Source organism: Gambusia affinis, linkage group LG02 (assembly GCF_019740435.1).
Source record: "Gambusia affinis linkage group LG02, SWU_Gaff_1.0, whole genome shotgun sequence".
In the NCBI taxonomy this organism is placed as follows: domain Eukaryota; kingdom Metazoa; phylum Chordata; class Actinopteri; order Cyprinodontiformes; family Poeciliidae; genus Gambusia; species Gambusia affinis.
In genome coordinates, this window is record NC_057869.1 from 356,901 (window position 1) to 375,027 (window position 18,127).

General features: G+C 47.6%; 1 protein-coding gene across 1 annotated transcript; it reads right to left on the reverse strand.

Annotated features, from left to right (window-relative positions):
• Nucleotides 1–1,202: 1,202 nt before the first annotated feature.
• On the reverse strand, nt 1,203–15,687 carry hsd11b2 (hydroxysteroid (11-beta) dehydrogenase 2). Its single transcript, XM_044102947.1, has 5 exons — nt 15,345–15,687; nt 8,130–8,342; nt 5,068–5,253; nt 4,032–4,169; nt 1,203–2,507 (listed from the first exon to the last, which is right to left on the reverse strand). Exons 1-5 carry the CDS (start codon nt 15,607–15,609, stop codon nt 2,101–2,103), a joined length of 1,209 nt encoding a protein of 402 aa, XP_043958882.1. The 5' UTR covers nt 15,610–15,687; the 3' UTR covers nt 1,203–2,100.
• Nucleotides 15,688–18,127: the final 2,440 nt, after the last annotated feature.

The window sequence follows — 18,127 nt, forward strand, 5'->3', positions numbered from 1 at the left end:
ACTTTTACAATGTAAACTTCTCAGCTCCTTAAAATCTTACATATAAATGTTAAACAATTTAAAATCTTTTAATTTATGTTGAAACCATTAAATCAAATTCAGCAGCTTTGATCATCTCAATAAATAAATGTTACATTTATGTATCTGTGTTAAAATATTAGCATTTATGGCCCCTGAAGCCCTGGGGGCCCGATGGAGCCGCTGACTTGATTTGGATTAAACACAAGTGAAAATAATTGATATTTATTTTAATGGTATTTTTGATTTGTTGTTTTTAAGACTAGCTGGCAAAGTTTTCCTGTAACATGTAATTACATGTTATTTACATGTAATTACATGTTATTTACATGTTAGTAACATTTTTACATTTCCTGGTTATTTAACATCCATCCATCCATTTTCTGTTCACCCTAATGGGGTCAGGAGGGTTGCTGGTTCCTCTCCAGCTGCGTTCCGGGCGAGAGGCGGGGTCACGGGGTCACCCTGGACAGGTCACCAGTCTGTCTCAGGGCAACACAGAGACACACAACCATTCACACCTAGGGAGAATTTAGAGAGACCAGTTAACCTGACAGTCATGTTTTTGGACTGTGGGAGGAAGCCGGAGAACCCGGAGAGAACCCACCATGCACAGGGAGAACATGCAAACTCCATGCAGAAAGACCCCGGGCCGGGAATCGAACCCAGGACCTTCTCTCTCTCTCTACCCACTGCGCCACCGTGCAGCCCTCTACTTCTCATCTTTGAAAACAAAAACACGGCGGACGCCTCGGCGCCCCGACCGCCGGGCTGAACAGGTTTTCTGGGGGAAACTCAGCTCTTCTATTTGATTCCATTTTATTGTTTTCTAGTTTATTCTACACTTTGCTCAAGTTATGGAGGCCTGCCACTCGTCTAGCGCCTCCTACTGGTCGACACGGAAACAATGAAAATAAATTCAGGCTTTATTGTTTCAGCAGAAACTCAGTGAAAAACTTTGAGATTAATTTAGGAACATTTATTCAGTGAGGAAAAAAGCTGCACATTAAATTTGAACCAGCCAGCAGGTCTGGGTCTGCTGACCGCTGACTGACCGTTTTCTTTTATGATATGAAATGATTGAAAGACTTTGAGTAGATTGGTAGTTTCTAAGTTTCTTCATTTGATCTTGTTGCTTCCTGAAAGCTGATCTCCAATCAGATCATCAAAAAATCAGCAGTTCTCATGTCTGAAAAAGTCAACTTTATTTCTATGAAAGAATAAACAAAGTGAACATATATTTTTGTTACAGTTTTTCATTTTTTGTATAAAATTCACAGTTTAAGTGGTAGAAGAAAATACGCCATAAATAGTTGGATTATAAAACAATATAATGGGACGTTTCCACAGATGGTTCTTCAGACTCGGCACACACACATTGTCTCTTTCTCACACATGCTGACTCACACAGATGTGTCCTGCAGAACACGATAGCAGACTGGCTGTAAATCTGCTGCAAACTGGGACAGATTAGAACATTTCTCAGGGACCAGAGAAACCACGCGGCTGGTGGGTTACGGTGTTCTCCCTCTGGAGATCTGATTTCACATTCAGTTCTAAAATCTGGAGCATGTGTCTGAGTAAATAGATGTTTTCCATTAAGTATGTGCCTTAGGCTGTGGCAATGTCCTACAGGTACAGCAGCTTTAACGCAGAAGGACTGAGGCTTGGTGTCACCAATGTCTTCTATCGTATGGGGACTTTTATTTTGAAGTGATTGGCCACTTCCTTTCAGAGGAGTGTGATGAGGTAAAACAGAGAGGCTGACTGTCAGGCAGTAGCTTGTTTGAGAGCGCTCACTTTAGGAGTTCAGGCATGCCAACCGGGTGGAGTCTAAGGAACCGGTGACTGAATGATTGACGTGAGCGCCCCCTTTTGGTCCATGTGTGACATGAGGCGTCTGCTCTCTTAGTGATGAAGGCACACAGAGCAAACGTGATGCTGTTCTCTGATCAACTTGTGCTGCTACGTCTAACAGGCTCCGCCCCCTGACTTCCAGGTGAGGAGTCTCCTAGGTGGGCGGAGTCAAACAGTTACAAGACAAACAGGAGGGGTCTGGCTCTATGAGTGGTCCTCTACTCTTTACAGCGGCTGCAGCTTCTCCTCGTTGTTATTGTTGTTGCTGAGGCCGAGGTTCGCCTCCAGACCCGACTGCTTCCTCAGCGCGCGCGGCATCAGCGTCTTCTTCACAAACAGTTTCTGCAGGAAGTGGTTGCTGATGCTGAGAGGGCAGTAGCTGTGAATGAAGTACATGAGGCCGACGCCCGGCCCGGCGAAGTAGCGCGCCTGCGGCTGCGGTGACAGCAGCGCATGGACGATGGCGTCCACCACGGGGCTGAAGTCTGGGTTGGCGTGCTCGGCGAAGCTCTGGAACAGGTCCTTTGTCTCGGCGATGTAGTCCTCGCCGTATTCCTCCATTAGCGCCGGAGGCAGACTCTGGAGGAGCTGCTGGTGCTGCTGCTCCCAGTAGGCGTTGTTGCTGGACGGAGCTGGCAGGAGAAGACAGAGTTACCACGGCAACCGACATAGTGACAGAGTATCATGTGTCTAGACAAATTTCAGTACAATAACATGTAATGCTGCCAGCTTTTCCCCCGGAGTGCCACAGGCTTCCTTTACTCCCTGCAGGTTGGTTCTGGTTCAGCTCAGTTTGGATCTGGAGCTTATAATAACTGAGACAGATCAAATGATTTAATTTCTTAACTGGAAAACCAAGCAGCTTTTATTTATTGTTCTGAGACGGGACGCCTGGGATGCGATAGAATAGAATAGAATAAAATAAAATAGAAGTACTTTATTCATCCCAGCAGGGAAATTACTTCGCAGTTGCAGCACAAAGACAAGACACAGTAACAACTAGTTGTAGATAAAATAAAATAAATATAAAATATAAAATGCTATAAATTGTAAAATTGTAAAGTGCTGTAAAATATAAAATGCAACTTAAGAGCAGTCCTTACAGAGATTAAAAAATGCAGATATGTAAATGTAAATATATGTACAGTAAGTGAGCCACAGTGCAGTTGTGCAAACTTGTGCTGATTAGTGCAGAACAATGATTTATCTTTTATTGTACAGTGAGATTTCATGTGGCAGGAAGGATTTCCTGTATCTGTCCCTACAACAGCAGAGCTGCAGCAGTTTATGTGAGAAGGTTCTCCTCTGTCTGTCCACTCTGTGGTGGAGAGGGTTCTGTTTATTGTCCATGATAGACAGAACCTTCTTCAGTGTCCTCCTCTCCACCACAGTTTCCAGGGACTCCAGCCTTAGTCCCAGTACAGAACCAGCTTTCCTGATCATTCTGTCCAGTCTAATAGAGTCGCTGGCTCTGATGCTGCTTCCCCAACACACAGCAGCAAAGAAGACATGAGTCCGGCCTCTCAGAACCACCCAGACAGGAGTCCAGTGTATCAACAGGTTCTGTCTGACTTCAAACTGGATGTTTCTTCTTCTTCTAGGTCAGATTGGATGAGACAGCAAGCAGGAAAGAGTGATATAAGTCAGACTGTGGGGAAGGTTTCTGGTCATCCTTATTTTTTATTAGTTTGGTTCATGACTTTTGTCTGTGAATAGAAAATATTAGGTTAATAATGTTTTCCTTGACTTGGATGGTCACTCATTATGACTTTGTTTTGGTGTTTGAAGGACTCGTTGTAGTGCTGATGTGTTGATGGATGCTGGGATAAACGGGTCGGTACTGGAGCGGAACGGGTCCACAGCCACTAAAAACTGATCTGTTCTGGTGTTGAGCTGGGAAGCCGACTGACCAGCTGACTGAGGTAAACCCTATCTCATAAATGTGGAGAGTTTTGATCCAAACGATTTAAATTTGTTTAGTTTACGACATCTAATTATCGCTGGGCGCTCTGTCCCATCAGAAGCTCAGATACAGTGTAGATCTGGACAATGGCCAGCAGGGGGAGCTGCTCTGCTCTTTCTGCACCAACTCCACAACAGATCAGCAGCTGCCCCTTGCAGGTGAGGCCAGGTCGGCGTCTGGGGGCGGGGCTTACCTGTCTTATATGAGGACGGCAGGATGGTGCTCACTTTGACCCCCCAGGGAACCAGCTCATGCCTCAGGGTTTCAGTGAACAGGTTCAGCGCCGCCTTAGACGCGCCGTACGCCGCCAAGCAGGGGAACGGCTGGTCACCTGGAAGACGAGGTCGGAGCGTCACTCTGATGTCACACACAGACTGACCAAGGAGGTGCCTGCTCTGCCCACCGTCGGCCCCCAGTGAGTCAGCGCAGAGCTGGACTTTAATGGCTTAATGTCACAAAAACACAGTTTGCTCAACTTGTTGTCCAGGATGGAAAATATCTGGCCTGAAGATCTGTGATTGATTAGTTTTGGCTCCCAGACAGTTTGAGTTGGAGTGGCTCAGTCTGTTTGCTTTGGCAGGTGGCTGATTCTGGAGCGGTTCAGAGTCCTGCCAAAGTATTTACACCCCATGAACTCTTTCACTCTCTGTCACTTTGCAGCCAAATGCTGAACCAACAGAAAGTTGGTTCTGACTGAACAGGAGAGAAAAGCACTGACAGTTTTTATCATTTTCACTAAGAAATATCTGTTAAGTGACAAACCCCTTAATCCTGATCCACCTGAATTAAATCCAATCCAACTTTCAGATGTCGGAGCTAGGAACCAGAGTGCAGATGTTCTGGTTCTGGCCTCAGATGTTCTCCAGAACCTCCAGCATTATGGAGACCCAGCGAGTCTGGGAGGATGGTCTTCATGAGTTTACAGCAGTGTTAGGTTCTACTGCACAACATTGGAGGGAAATCTCAGCCCTCCAGGGCCGGTGTTCTGCAACTCTTACATATGTCTTCTTCAAACAGCTGAATCTCCTCCTCAGTGCAGTCGGGTTCTCCAGAGTCCTGCTAACAACCCCGTTATGTGACTCAGGTGTGTTGAAGTAGAGACACATCTAAAGGTTGCAGGACTCCGGACCTCCCCGTTCTATAAAAACATACCGACTGCTGGGCTCTGAATACAAATGCATGCCACACAGTTAACACCTTGAGTTATGTGCTGTGTGTGTGTTACACACCGGCTGGGCTGGAGATGTTGACGATGCGACCTCTGGCCTGTCGTAGCAGCGGCAGGAAGCTCTTGGTGACGCTCACCGTGCCAAAGAAGTTGACCTCCATGCAGCCTCTGAAGTTGGACATCAAGGACAGCTCTGCGTCTCCCAAGTTCACACACACTCCTGCGTTGTTGACCAAACCCCACAGACCTGCACACACACACACACACACACACACACACAAATGTTTGCACGGCCATCTTTTTGGGGACTTTCCATTCATTACTACAGCCTAAACCTTCCCCTAACCCTAACTAAAACTCAATTCACACTAAGCCCTAAATCTTAGGCCTGACCATGAACAGAGTTTTTCCCTTATGGGGCCCAGGCTTCAGGCCCCATAAGGGGCAGTGGGTCCTCACAATGTAGTATATGTCATGAAAATGGTCCCCACAAGGTATTAGAAACAAACACACACAGAGACACACAGTCATCAAGTAGGAGCTGAGTCCAAACGGTTCTGGTTTGACTTTAACTTCCTGAATGTTAATGTTTGATGTTGGAGGAAAGCGGAAAAACACAGACCGCTCTGACCTAAGGAACCAACTGATGTCCTGACCGGACCGGGTTCTGTGGCTTTGGGGTCTCAGTGACGGACCTCTGCTCCATGTTTATGGGTCAGCGCTGGAAACCTACCAACAGTCTGCGAGGGTTTATGGAACATCTGCAGGGTGGCTACGTGCAGATAAGACCACGGTCGGGTCACCAACAGTCAGCCTGTCTCTCTCCACATCTGTAAACAAGCCTCGCTCGCCCCGTCTGGGGTCATTGACCCAGAATCCCAGGCTTTGTTTTCGGTCGCCGTGGGATCCGTATTTAGGTCTGAGAATGGCCTGTAGTGGCCTCAGAGGGAACGACCAGGTGACTTCCTGTTTCATAAGGTTCCCATCATGTGGAACTGGTACCAGTCAGCTCAACAGAACCTCAGATTATTCTTGGAACTCGACTTATTTATCAAGACAAAGAGATGATTTCAAAGTTTCCACTTGAGACAGAAACTTTGACTTTCAGAGAAGTTCAAGTTCAACTCCATCCATCCATCCATTTTCTGTACTCCCTTGTCCCCAGTGGGGTTGGGACGGGTGCTGGTGCCTCTCCAGCTGATGATCTTGGCGAGAGGCGGGGTCACCCTGGACAGGTCGCCAGTCTGTCGCAGCATGTTCTACTCAATACCTGCAAAGCAAGCCCGCATCATACGCCCTGCACCACCGTGCCTTGAGCTGCATCATTCCCACCAGTCTGCTTTAGTCCCACTCCAGTCGGTTTGCTATAAAGTCCGGTCCAGTTGGTGTAAATGCTAATCGACCTCTGACCTCTGGTCCTCCAAACCTCGGTCTGGATTCAGTTGTAAGTGAACTCTGATCCGCTTAGCGTTCACATACAAACCAAACCAGAGACCTCTCCTACAGCAGGAAGTGCACTACAGCACAGGGGATTCTGGGTAAATCCAATCAAAGCTAACATGTTAGCCTAGCGCTAGCAGCAGAAATGTCTCCTGGTCTTCAGCCAAAGACTAAAGAGAAATCCTCCAACACTAAAATCTGACGCCTCCATCTTGTTTCCATCTGGTGAAGAAGGAAGTTGCTCTCAGTGTCTTCAGAGGTTTTTGTGTGGTTTCCTTCAGTGGTTGTTGGTGCAGCGCCCCCACAGGCCAGGAGGGGAACAGGCTGGTTTGGAGCAGATGATGGACTTCTGGTTCCATTTGAACCGGGTCTACCGGACCATCAGGAGGAAACCAGCCTGAGAGATGGTGTGAGGTGTTTGAAGAAAATCAGGTTAAACCAGAAAAAAGACAATAAAAAGAAATTGTTGTTTTTATTGTCCTTCTAAAAACTCAGAACAATTGTGGCTTAAAATGTGTCTGGAGATCAAAGCTGGGATCTAAAGAGGAAACAAAGCAATCTGCCCAAGGTCGGCTTCATTTGTCCAGATGTGTTGTGTCCACCCTGAACGAGGACGTCTCATCTTTCATTCCTCAATCCCTCGACCGACTTCTCTTTCTGGGACACATGTCCCGGGGACTTTTGAGGACAAAACACCGTCTGCAGCCTCAACAAACCCTCTGAATACTTCTGCAACCAAAGGATTAAACAAATCTGCTCATTGTTCCATAAACATTTTCTCACTCAGCGCAGGAGGTACAAATACATCCCTGACTTCTCCTGGAAACTTGGCCCAGACCTCAAACTGCTGCGTTAAACTTTAATGACTCGTGTGATGAAGACTTCTGATCTTTGTCCTCAGAAGTGTGGAGAGTCATTGCAGAGAGTTTTATGTCCCCACAACATAAGAACAAGCAGAAGCCCTGAGAGAGTGTGTTTGTGACCTTTACCTTCATTCCTTACAACACACACACACACACAGCAGCCAGCGTATCCCTAAATGACTGTGAGCAGCAGCCAACTCTCTGAGCTCTAATTATGAAGCCTGTGGGAGCTGCAGCTCTGAGCCAATCACAAAGAGTCTGACTCCCGGCTGAAACACGAGACCGCCCCCTCCTCTTTTCGTTCCAGTGGATGCCGCCGACTCTCTGACTGGTCCCAGAACAGCTGCTTGTTCCAGGGTTTCCTAGAATGCTGCAGCACAAACAGTCCACTGGACTGCAGGGACCAGCAGAACCAGCAGAGGAAGTAAAACCTGGACTGGAATGAATGCAGCAGTAGAGCTTCATTCAGATTAACTCAGAACCGGTCCAAAACGGTCAGCGGCTACACGTCCTACACGTCCATCTGGACCAGTTTTCATGGTCCAAACCATCCAGACCTGTTGAGTGGATGTTTGTCCCTCTGGTCCCAGTCCTCCCGTCCATCAGTCCTGGCAGCTGCTGCCAAACATCTGGAGCTCATGACTTCCTCCACGTCCCCCAGAACTCCGGCCCCCAAAACTTCGTCCATCGGTTCCCATCAAACTTTACTGCTTTCAATCCATTTAAGGTTTGTTTTCCTGACGCCTTCATATGTGCATCCCACTGTGTGTTAGCTCAGGATGCTGTGTGTGCGTACGTACGTGCCTCCACCCTAACCCACCTCGGAGGCCCAGCTTGGCCTTGGTGTCCAGCAGCGCCTGCTGCACCTGCTGCGGCTGCGTGATGTCCACCTGCAGCAGGGTGAGGCGGGATGAGCAGCTTCTCCGCAGAGCTCTGGCTCCGTCTCCCATCAGGTCCAGAACGGTGGCGAAAACATCCAGACCCAGAGAGTCCAGATGTTTGGCTGCAGCGTTCCCAAAGCCAGTGTCGCAGCCTGCAGGGACACAGAGGGAAAACCGGGATCCAATGATGCTTCCTGTTCCCATGCCATACCATCATTACATTTCTTACTTTATTGCAAAAATACTTAATGTAATTTAAAAGATGTAACTATATTCCATTTAAGCTCTTGAGGTGTAAAAACATTGTTTCTGCACCATGTTTATGTTTCACTTTCCTAAACTTTAAAAGGATCCAGAACTAGTTGAACATGTTTGGCCTAAATATGATGTTAATTTTCCTATTAACTAAAAAACATGATGTTTGTGATACAACAAAAATCATTATTACTTAAAAATGCACATCTTTTGTAGTACTTGGCACCCATGGAGTTCGCCATTTTTCCCAGATGGGTTGATGACGTCACCAGTGGCGGAGCCAGAGGGGTGGCAGGGGTGGCATTTGCCACCCCCAACAGAGCCCTTGCCACCCCTACTGCCACCCCCCGGAAATTTTTATTTTAAAATATAATGCTTATGAGATCGGCAAAGATTTGCTAGTAAAACTGTAATTTCCGACTGTCCCTGAAGGCAGCCCGACGCAGTAGCAGCTCACTGACGCTGTTCATTGGTTAAACTGACATACCAGCAGAACCAACAAAGGCTCTCACGGGTGATCGTTACCTTAACGAGCTAAAAAACTACCGCTGGGAATGCTAACAGACCTATTACTGCTGGGAATGCTAACGGAGCTATTACCACTGGGAATGCTAACAGAGCTATTACCACTGGGAATGCTAACAGAGCCAATACCGCTGGGAATGCTAACGGAGCTATTACCACTGGGAATGCTAACATAGCCAATACCGCTGGGAATGCTAACGGAGCTATTACCGCTGGGAATGCTAACGGAGCTATATCACCGGTACTGAATGTGAAACCACCACCAAACAGCTGTTGCCGAACCGGACAGAGCTATAGTACTTACTGGACCACACAGTGACCAGAGGTGAGTCTCATTCATTGTTTCATTATGAACCTGAAGGCAGCAGCAGCTCCTACGGCCAACTCTTCCTCTTCCTCTGCTTGCTCCTCAAATTCACCTCTTGTTATTTCTAGTTCTGATCGGTTTCAATGCGCTTTGGTTCGAATTAAAAAGGTTTAATAACGTTACTCATCACTGTTGTAGCTGGAGGAGCCAGGCAGTTGGACCATTACACGTCATTTACCCAGAATGCATTGCAGCGTGAACAACATGGCGACATTCCTGTGACAATATTTAAGTAAAATGTATAAAAACTAAATAACCTACAGTGTAATTACTGTATTGCTTTTACATCTAAGATTTCCCAAATAAGGTCTATTTTTGTGGATCCCTTTAAACTGCGATTCATTTTGTTAAAAGGTTTATAAAATACAAACAAACAGCTGATTACAGACGTCTTTATTTCTTGAACACAAATCTGTGCCTGATGTTTTCTTTTCTGCATAGACCTGCACAGAGGGCCAAGTTCAGAGTTCACAGGTCAGAAGTGTTTGCTGGAGGTTTATCTTCTGATCCTGAAGCAGCTCCACTGAGCCGCTCAGTAACTTTGTTTTGAGACGTTTGTGTCAAACTGCTGAGGACTGAGGATCATTTTGCTTCACTGCCAGATTTCTACTATTCTTTTTTCATAAATTTATGTGACAGGAACAAACTGCAACAGCCTTTCTCTCCAGCACTCATACATATTGGTCTATATACACAGTCACATCCATCCATACATTACATGCAATATATATATAAAATTTTCTCATAAATGATCAAAGTGTCCAGATCTGAAGTTAAAATTGTTCCAAATGAATTTCCTCCATTTGGGGATTTTTGAATCTGGTGCAGAAGTAAATCTGTCAGCTTCAGGTTTGAATCTTCTGACTAGAAGAGGCAAAGAAAGTGACATTTGTTCAATTCAGTTTTATGTTTGGATGATTTAAATGTCTTTGAAGTGCCTGGTTTTCTCCAAATAAACTGAATTCAGAGCAAACCCATCAGAAGCATTTGATTGGTTTCAATCTGCAGCCGCTGCTTTAAGACTTGGAGGTGGAGAAACTCAACATGCTGGAGAAAAAGAAAAATTATCCATGTTGACATCATTTTCATTGTTTTAATTGATGATTCTGGCAGAACCAGCTGGTTCTGTTGGGCCCACGCCCGATAAATGGACTTTCAGGTTTCTGATGTCCATCCTCTCTGGTCTTCAGACCCATTTCATTGTCCACACAGCCTGATCTGCAGCAGAACTTTCTGTTCTCTTTGGGCCTCTTTGTGCGGCGGCTCTGCTGGCGAGAGCGGCGAGGCGTTGGCACGCTGCTGCTGCCGAGTCCTTGGAGGACGTCCAGCGTCGTGTCCTGAGAAAGGAGCCGCTGAGTGGGAGTGAAATCCATCTTCTGCTTGGCTCCCCGCTGCAGGCCGAGCCAGCCGGCTTCACCTGCCGGGTTATTCTGAGCCGCAGTCGGACAGCTGGGGGGGATGAAAGCAGGTGTGGGGAGTCAGACCAGAGCCGGGGGGGGGGGCGAGCTGCTGCACAGTGGAGCAGATTTAAATCTACAGAAACTGAATCAAAGTTCACATTAACTGCAGCTCAGTCAGACATGAACTGGAGCATCAGCAGCTTCCCAGAGACACAGCATGTTCTGACAATATGCTCACCACAGGGGGCGCTCATGCACACTGGCTGGACGGACTAAGAAGCAGCAGGAAAGCCAGTCAAGGTGAAACCAACAGTATGCATCATTGTGCCTCCCCTTAGGGTTTGCTGCCCTGAGGAGAAAGCCGTTTTATAGCCAGAGTCACAGCATGAATGCAACACGGCATCATGCTGAGCCTGGTGCTCAACAATCCCTTGGCACACCATCTAACTATTGGCTAATTATTAACCAATTGTTAACTAATTGTTTAATTGAGCTTACATCATTCATGTTTGACTTTTAGAGTAACTGCTGAATGTTTGCATCTGATTGGAGGAAACCTCAGAGCTTCCCTCTGTCTGCAGGGTGAGCTGGGGTCAAAAGTCCAGTTTTAGACAAAGGAGGACAGCTGAACATGTTGGAATGCTATCCAACCCCGAGCGGAGGGCAAGGTGGTTATGCAACGGGGCCAAGGCTCCAAGGGGCCCCACGGTGAAGAAACAAACAAACGCTGTCAGATACAGAGACACAAACAGGGTTAGAAACACACATCTGTGGGCGTGCTGTGGGGATAGTGTGACCCACATTTTGAGGCCCCGAGTCCTCGACACGGCCGTCACGGGTTCGATTCCCGGACCCCTCGACATTTACTGCATGTCTTCCTCCCTCTCCTTCCCCTTTCCTGTCAGCCTGCTTTCAAATAAGGGGCTCTAGAGCCACAAAAGACCCCCTGGTGGGGAGAGAAAAAAAGAAACACACATCTGTGTGTGAGTGGAGGCCAGCAGCAACATCTGCAGCTCCGATTACTGAGGTCCAGGTTCCACAAGAACCAGGTTCTGATTGCAGGTCGGCTGACTTCAGGAGAACATGGAGATGAAAGGTGATGGAGATTCTCTGATCTGGTTTCTGAATCTCGGCTTCATCAGTGTCTCATCGGCCGTTTCTCATATTTCTGAAGGATTTTTATCAAATTGTTTTAATTTTCTTCCTCCTTCTGCCACCCAGTTCTGGTTCTGGACGGTCTGCCTTCATTCAATACACCTGAAGATACGAGGATTTACTGTTACTGTTTCAGGAAGCCCTGATCATCCATGGAGCGTCTCTTATGTCTTCGTCCACGTATTGATAGACATGAATAAACATTGGGCTTTACGGTGTTCTCTTATGCTGCTTTGGGAACTTTCCATTTGAAGGGTTCTTGTATTTGGACCTGGTAAGGAAAGATCTGCATCCGTTTTACCAAGAACATCTGAAACAAAGGTTCCTTCATTTTAAGACGTCGTTTCTTTTCAAAGTGACGTTTTGTGGAAATATGCTTCGTGTTCTACGGCTCCATTAAAGCTTCAAAGATGTGAAAGAAGAGAGCAGAGAGTTTATAAATCTGTCAGGAAGGTCGATGGTGCCGCCGGGAGCCACACCTTCAGGTCATGAGAAGATCTCTGGTTTCAGCAGCAACAAGAAGACTTGATGGCAGAGAGACCTGGAGGGACTTGGGCTGCTCTCCACAACCTGGAGGAAATAAAAGTGTCACTTCCATCTGAAGTTCTTCCTTGATTTTCTGGGCTTCATGTTTTATTCTGTTCTTTCAGAGGGAATTGAAAGTTTTACTGGTGACCCAGAAGGTCTTCTATCTGGATCCCAATAAGACAGACAGACAAACTTTTCTTGCTGCTCCTAACACTAATTTGAAGAAAGACGGTGTTGTCTAGCATCTGAGCAGGAAGAGGCAGAAAAACGTCTTTCTGGTGACATTTGTCCGAAGATTGGAGGAAGAGGAAGGACAGATGTTGGAGGTTTACTTCACTGACTAAATGATGAATTAGTGTGGAGCGCTCTGGTAGGTCCTGTAACTGCTGTGTTTGGACCCGTTAGAGTCGGAGGCTCCTGTGGGGGGTTCTGTTGGGCTCGGTTGGTCCACCGGTTGCCAGGCTGGAGACAGCAGGAATGAGGATCAGAGAGCTGTTGAGCAATTTGTGGATCTCTGGGCATGCTCCAAGATGTTCTCTGTCTCCAGGTTATGCAACAGCCAGAAGATGGGGAAATATTTTATGAGACTCGTGATCACGCCGTGTCCCAATAACAGATCTGAAATACTTTGAGGTGGTCTTTATTACTGGAGTCTCATTAAACCGTCGGAGCCTGAACCGCTGCCCCCTGCTGCTCTCAGGTCTGTAATGAGATCAGAACCTCATCAGGTTCTGTTGTGTCTTTATAAATAACATCAGATGTTCTGCCTCTGCTGGTGTTTACCAAAACATTTCATCATGTCTCCTATGATTTCCAGACGCTGGTTCTGTGGTACCGGACCATTTTGACGTGTTTCTGTGGCGAAACCAGACGAGTCTCTGCACAAATATGAAGCAACTTTCTGCAGCTCTGGGTTGTTTTTCCTCCCCTTTTACAGACAGCAAAGGTCAGCATTGCTTCTTCTGAGAGACAAACTCTCCATAACAGAAATCCACTCGGAGCGCAGCGCATTGCACAACTCTGACGAGCAGCAAGCACAGAACCAGGCGAACTCTTCGCCATGGATCGACTCGGTCTTCACATAAAGCTGAACTCTGATGAACTCGGCAGCAGCAGCAGGGGGAGGAGGGGCGTGTGGGAACAGAATAACACGAAATGTCAGAGGCAAAAATAGCAAGAAGAGAAACAAAAAGTCATGAAACACGGAGAAGACTCGGCAAAAAACGAACCAAAACCAGGGAAATGAGGCAGAACCGAGAAAAACAAGAACAGGAGAAATAAAAAGCAAAATATTGAAAGCAATAAAAACGACTTGGGACAGGGAAAAAAGACTAGAATAAAGCACTTTGATACAAGTCTGTGGTCAATGACTTGTCAAAAGTAGGACCCGGATAAAGACTCGATGAACAGAACCTGGCAGCTGACCTGAGTCCGCACCGCTGCATTCCTTTCCGAGTCTCCAAGTCTCCTAAAAATCCCTTCCAACTTTCCTCCGAGTCCCCTCCGAGTGTCCTGCATGCAGAGTTGGTGCGGTATCCCGGTCCAGGGCGGCAGCGGCTACCGACCCGGAGCTCTCCTCCACCACAGGGAGAGTTCACCTGACGCTGTGGAGTCCTCTGGACCTGAAGACTCAAGATGTGGGTGGTGCACCACAGAGACTCGTGGACCTGTGGGACATCCAAGTCTCCAGATGTTTTATCCCGTGTATCTGTCCATCCATGTCCAGTGTCAACTCTCTTGTCTCTTCTGTCCAAAGGACTCTTCAGTTCAGCGGCCATCTTGTTTCTAGAGAGAGGAGGTGTGGTATGACCTTTGACCTGAAGCCTGTAGAATCTGAGGCGGAGTTCTGAGTATTCTGGTCGTTTCTCTGACCTTTGACCTCTGAACCTGCTTAGAAGGTTGACAGCTGAAGAGATGTTATCCTGTGGATGGAGTCCAGATGGTTTGGACATGACCTTTGACCCTTCCCAGGTAGCTGATCAGTTTTGTAGAATGGATGATCAAATGATTAGATCGGATCCCGGTGGTCTCGCCTATGACCTCTGACCTCTCAAAGGCGGTGTCTGAGAGGACATTTGGAGGTGTGCTGCTTGGTAACGTTAAGGTCACAGACAGAAAAGGAGCGTCTTATCTGGCTCCGGCCAAAGGTTAAAGGTCGCCTCGTTTGCTTGCATTATGTTAGCATTTCTCTGACACACGGACACACACACTGAAAAATGCAGATACACACACTGAAACACACATGTTTGCGTGGCTCTCTTTGTGGGGACTTCCCATTAACTTCCATTCATTTCTAGACTAACAACCAAAACTCGGTTCACACCTCAGTCCTAAAGACGTTTCCCCTTGTGGGGCCCAGGCTTCAGTCCCATCAGGAGCAGAGGGTCCCCACAGCGTAGTGTCAGGAAAATGATCCCCACAAGGTATAACAAACACACACACACTGTCTGCTATCAACTGGATCTCTGATAATGTGGGACAAAAACACAAATCAGACCCAAAAATAAACTGCAGATCTAAATGATTTTTAATATGAAAGTGATTAACTGAAAATAAACACATTGAAAACACACACACACACTCACACACACACACCTCCAGCTAGCTCAGGTTAGCTAGCTGCTAGCTGTTTTCCATGAATTCAAACAAAGATTTTATTTGAAGACAAAAAGTGAAAAACTGTGTTTGTGGTTTTATTTGGAACCTGCAGGAAACTTACCAAACAAGTTTCTAAAGAATGCTTCCATATTTTTCTGACCTTTGACCTTTTTATTGCTCTGGGTGCCTTGCAGGTTTGCGCAGCTAAATGTGAAGCAGCATCTCAGACATGAACTCCCAGCAGGGAGCCGCCTGCATGCGTTCTGCTCTCAGATCGCCTCTCAAAGTCCGGCGCACCTGAGGAAGGAGGCGGAGCCTCCCCTTACCTGTGATGAAGACGGCCTTGCCCTCCGCAGGCGGGCCGGTCCCGGAGCCGGAGCGGACGCAGCAGACGACGGCCAGCAGAACCAGCAGCAGCAAGGCAGGCAGGCAGAACGCCCACAGCCGCTCCACCAGAACCGTGGCCCCCAGCCAGGCCACCAGGGTGGGCCCTGCGCTCAGGTGGGACGCCAGGATCTTCTTCATGGCCCCACCCACAAACACCGTCACCACGGCCAGGTAGATCCAGAAGGGAAGGTTGTAGTCGTCCATCGTGTTCCAGGCGTCGCTTCACTCTCTCTCTGCTGAACACACTCCTCTCTCTCTGACAGTCTGCAGGAGAGTGCAGCCTGCCGGCTCCACTGCTCAATATATAGAGGCTGCAGGGGGAGGGGCTACAGGCTGCATTTAATCTGCACACACACACACACACGCACACACACACACACACTGCTATCTGACCACCCTCGCTGTTGACTGGAGCTTTGATCACGTCTCTGGTGTGCAGAGAGGAAGAAGCGGAGCTGCTGATTGGCTGGAGGAAGTCGCTGCTCTGAGGGGCCCCATCCGAGGGACCCACCTGTCCCCATCTGTCCCCCAGCAGGTCTGAGCAACAGAAAATGATCAAAGTCCAGAAGCTTCTTCCTCACATCCAAACCCTCCTGGCCTCCAGCGCCTGTTAGTTGCCATTTGCTCCACTAGGTGTCACTGTGTCCCTCAGCAGAGATTTTGGCGCCTGGGTTTAAAACGAGGAAATATTCTGGAAAGAAAAGTTTTATAAAGCGTTTTGATTTCTGAACCTGTGAGGAGAAGAGCAGAGAGACGGACTTCTGGACTTCCAGATGATCTGAGCTCCGCCTCCCAGCAGTCACATGACGTGACATCACGTGACATCATGTGACTTTGTGCTAACCTCAGATCATGATGTGGCTGCTGCCGTGGCCGAGACGTTTCTATAGATGAATCTTCCGGTGCCGGGTGGCCAATCAGAGGCCAATCATGACCCAAACACTGGCTAACCCATTTAGCTATTATGGTTACAGATGAATAAAAATCGGACATAATATTAATAAAAAGCGACGCGTTGTCTGGAGGGTGAGACGACGTCTGGCGATGGAAACTCTGCTTCATTCATTCTTTCCTGCCTGAATTGTGTCCAGAGGCTCCAGTTTGTCCCAGAAGACGTCCTGCGTCACGGCCGGCAGTTTGTAGTCCAGACTTGAGGAAAACTCAACGATCTCATAGAGAACGAATGCAAGCTGCTGTTCTGCCCCTCACAGCCTCTCTGACACTTTCTGTCTTTCATTAGAAACATTTTTTATATTTCTCTCCCCAGCAGATGTTTGTTTCTCAGAAGTGAAAGGCAGAAATGTCAGGTTTGGTCATTTCGTCTCTACCTGGCACGTTAACAGGGAGCAGCTGTAACTTCAACACGTCGTTCCTCAACCTTCCAGTAAGTCCTCTCTGTTTCTCTGCAGAGAGGAAAAGCCACATTAGGAGGATGAAAGGTGAAAGCCGGCAGCACCTGCTGAGAGGAGCAGCAGCTGAAAGCGCTCAGAAAATCTCTGAACTCGTCTGACCCAAAACGGGACAAAAGCAGAGACGCACTTACTGCTGGACAGCAGCTGGGAGGAACAGGAAGTTTCTGCAGTGGGACAAAATAAAAGCCTCCTAGAAGAGTCCCAGCTGGTTTCTGTCCTCCTGCAACAGCTGATCAAATATTCACTCCAGTTTCACTGATGATGCAACATTTCACACAAATGTCGTCTTTCAGTTCATTATTCAAATTCATTTTCTTTGTGAGGAAACCCAGCAGCAGAAAAACTCTCCTTGAACAGGAAGGAACCCCCAGCAGAACCAGAACTGGGCTCGGTACCAGTCAATCAGAACACCAGACCAGGTTCAGCTTCCATGAACAGAAAACAGAAACAACAGCAATCAAACCGGAGAGCAGTAGGAGAAGAAAGAGAGGAGCACAGGTCAGCTTGACCTCCAGCAGCCAAAGGTCAAGTAACCTAAAGCCTGACAGGCGTCCAGCCTGGAAGGAGCCAATCGTGGACCAGACCTCAGCGTCGCAGAGGTTCTGGTTAAGGGGAGAACCGGTCCGTCTGGTCCAGAGGAGCTGCCATGTTACTCAGACGGACCGATTGGACTGCATCTCCCAGCATGCATTGCTCTGGAGCTGCATCACCACCCGGCGATCAGGGAGACTTTGGAGCAGAACCTCGATGGAGACGCCAGACCTGCTGGACCTTCAGAACCTTCAGAACCTGAGCTTCTCCCAGACTCACCCGAGTGCCGACACGGCAGCGGTACCGTCCAATAGAAGAGGTCCGGTTCTGTTCTGTTGGACCTGAACTGGAATCCCTTCAGTCAGATGGAGTCGGGGCTGAGATCATTTCTGAAGAGCGGGATCCGATCTCTCTGTTCGAGGTTTCCTGGTTCTGAAGCTTTGGTCCTGGTCTGCCTTCATCACCGTCTGCTCCTCTTCCTCCTTGCTCAGTGATGACATCATCGTATAATTTGTTTTGCTGATTCCTCTTTTTTCTTAATCAGTAAGTCTTGAAGTTGTTTCAGGATGTTAATCTGAATCATGATTGCTCATTGATCAGCATTTAACCAGCTAGCAGCTAGCATGCTAGCAGCTAGCATGCTAGCTGTTGATAGCTGTGAAGTGACCTTCAGTCCCAATCTGCTTTTCATTTTGGTTCCTTCCTCCTGGTTTTGATCCATCTGTTAATGAATTGCAGAACCGTAACGATTCCTTGAATGATTTGAGTTACTTGATTAT

What these genes read in the sequence shown, in the direction of transcription:
- hsd11b2 (XM_044102947.1), bottom strand. Translation starts at nt 15,609, where the DNA reads ATGGACGACTACAACCTTCCCTTCTGGATCTACCTGGCCGTGGTGACG. An exon ending in CAAGGCCGTCTTCATCACAG is followed by an intron (nt 8,343 to 15,344) that starts GTAAGGGGAGGC and finishes GTGTCCCTGCAG; the next exon opens with GCTGCGACACTGGCTTTGGG. An exon ending in GCCGTCCTCATATAAGACAG is followed by an intron (nt 2,508 to 4,031) that starts GTAAGCCCCGCC and finishes TTCTCCTGCCAG; the next exon opens with CTCCGTCCAGCAACAACGCC.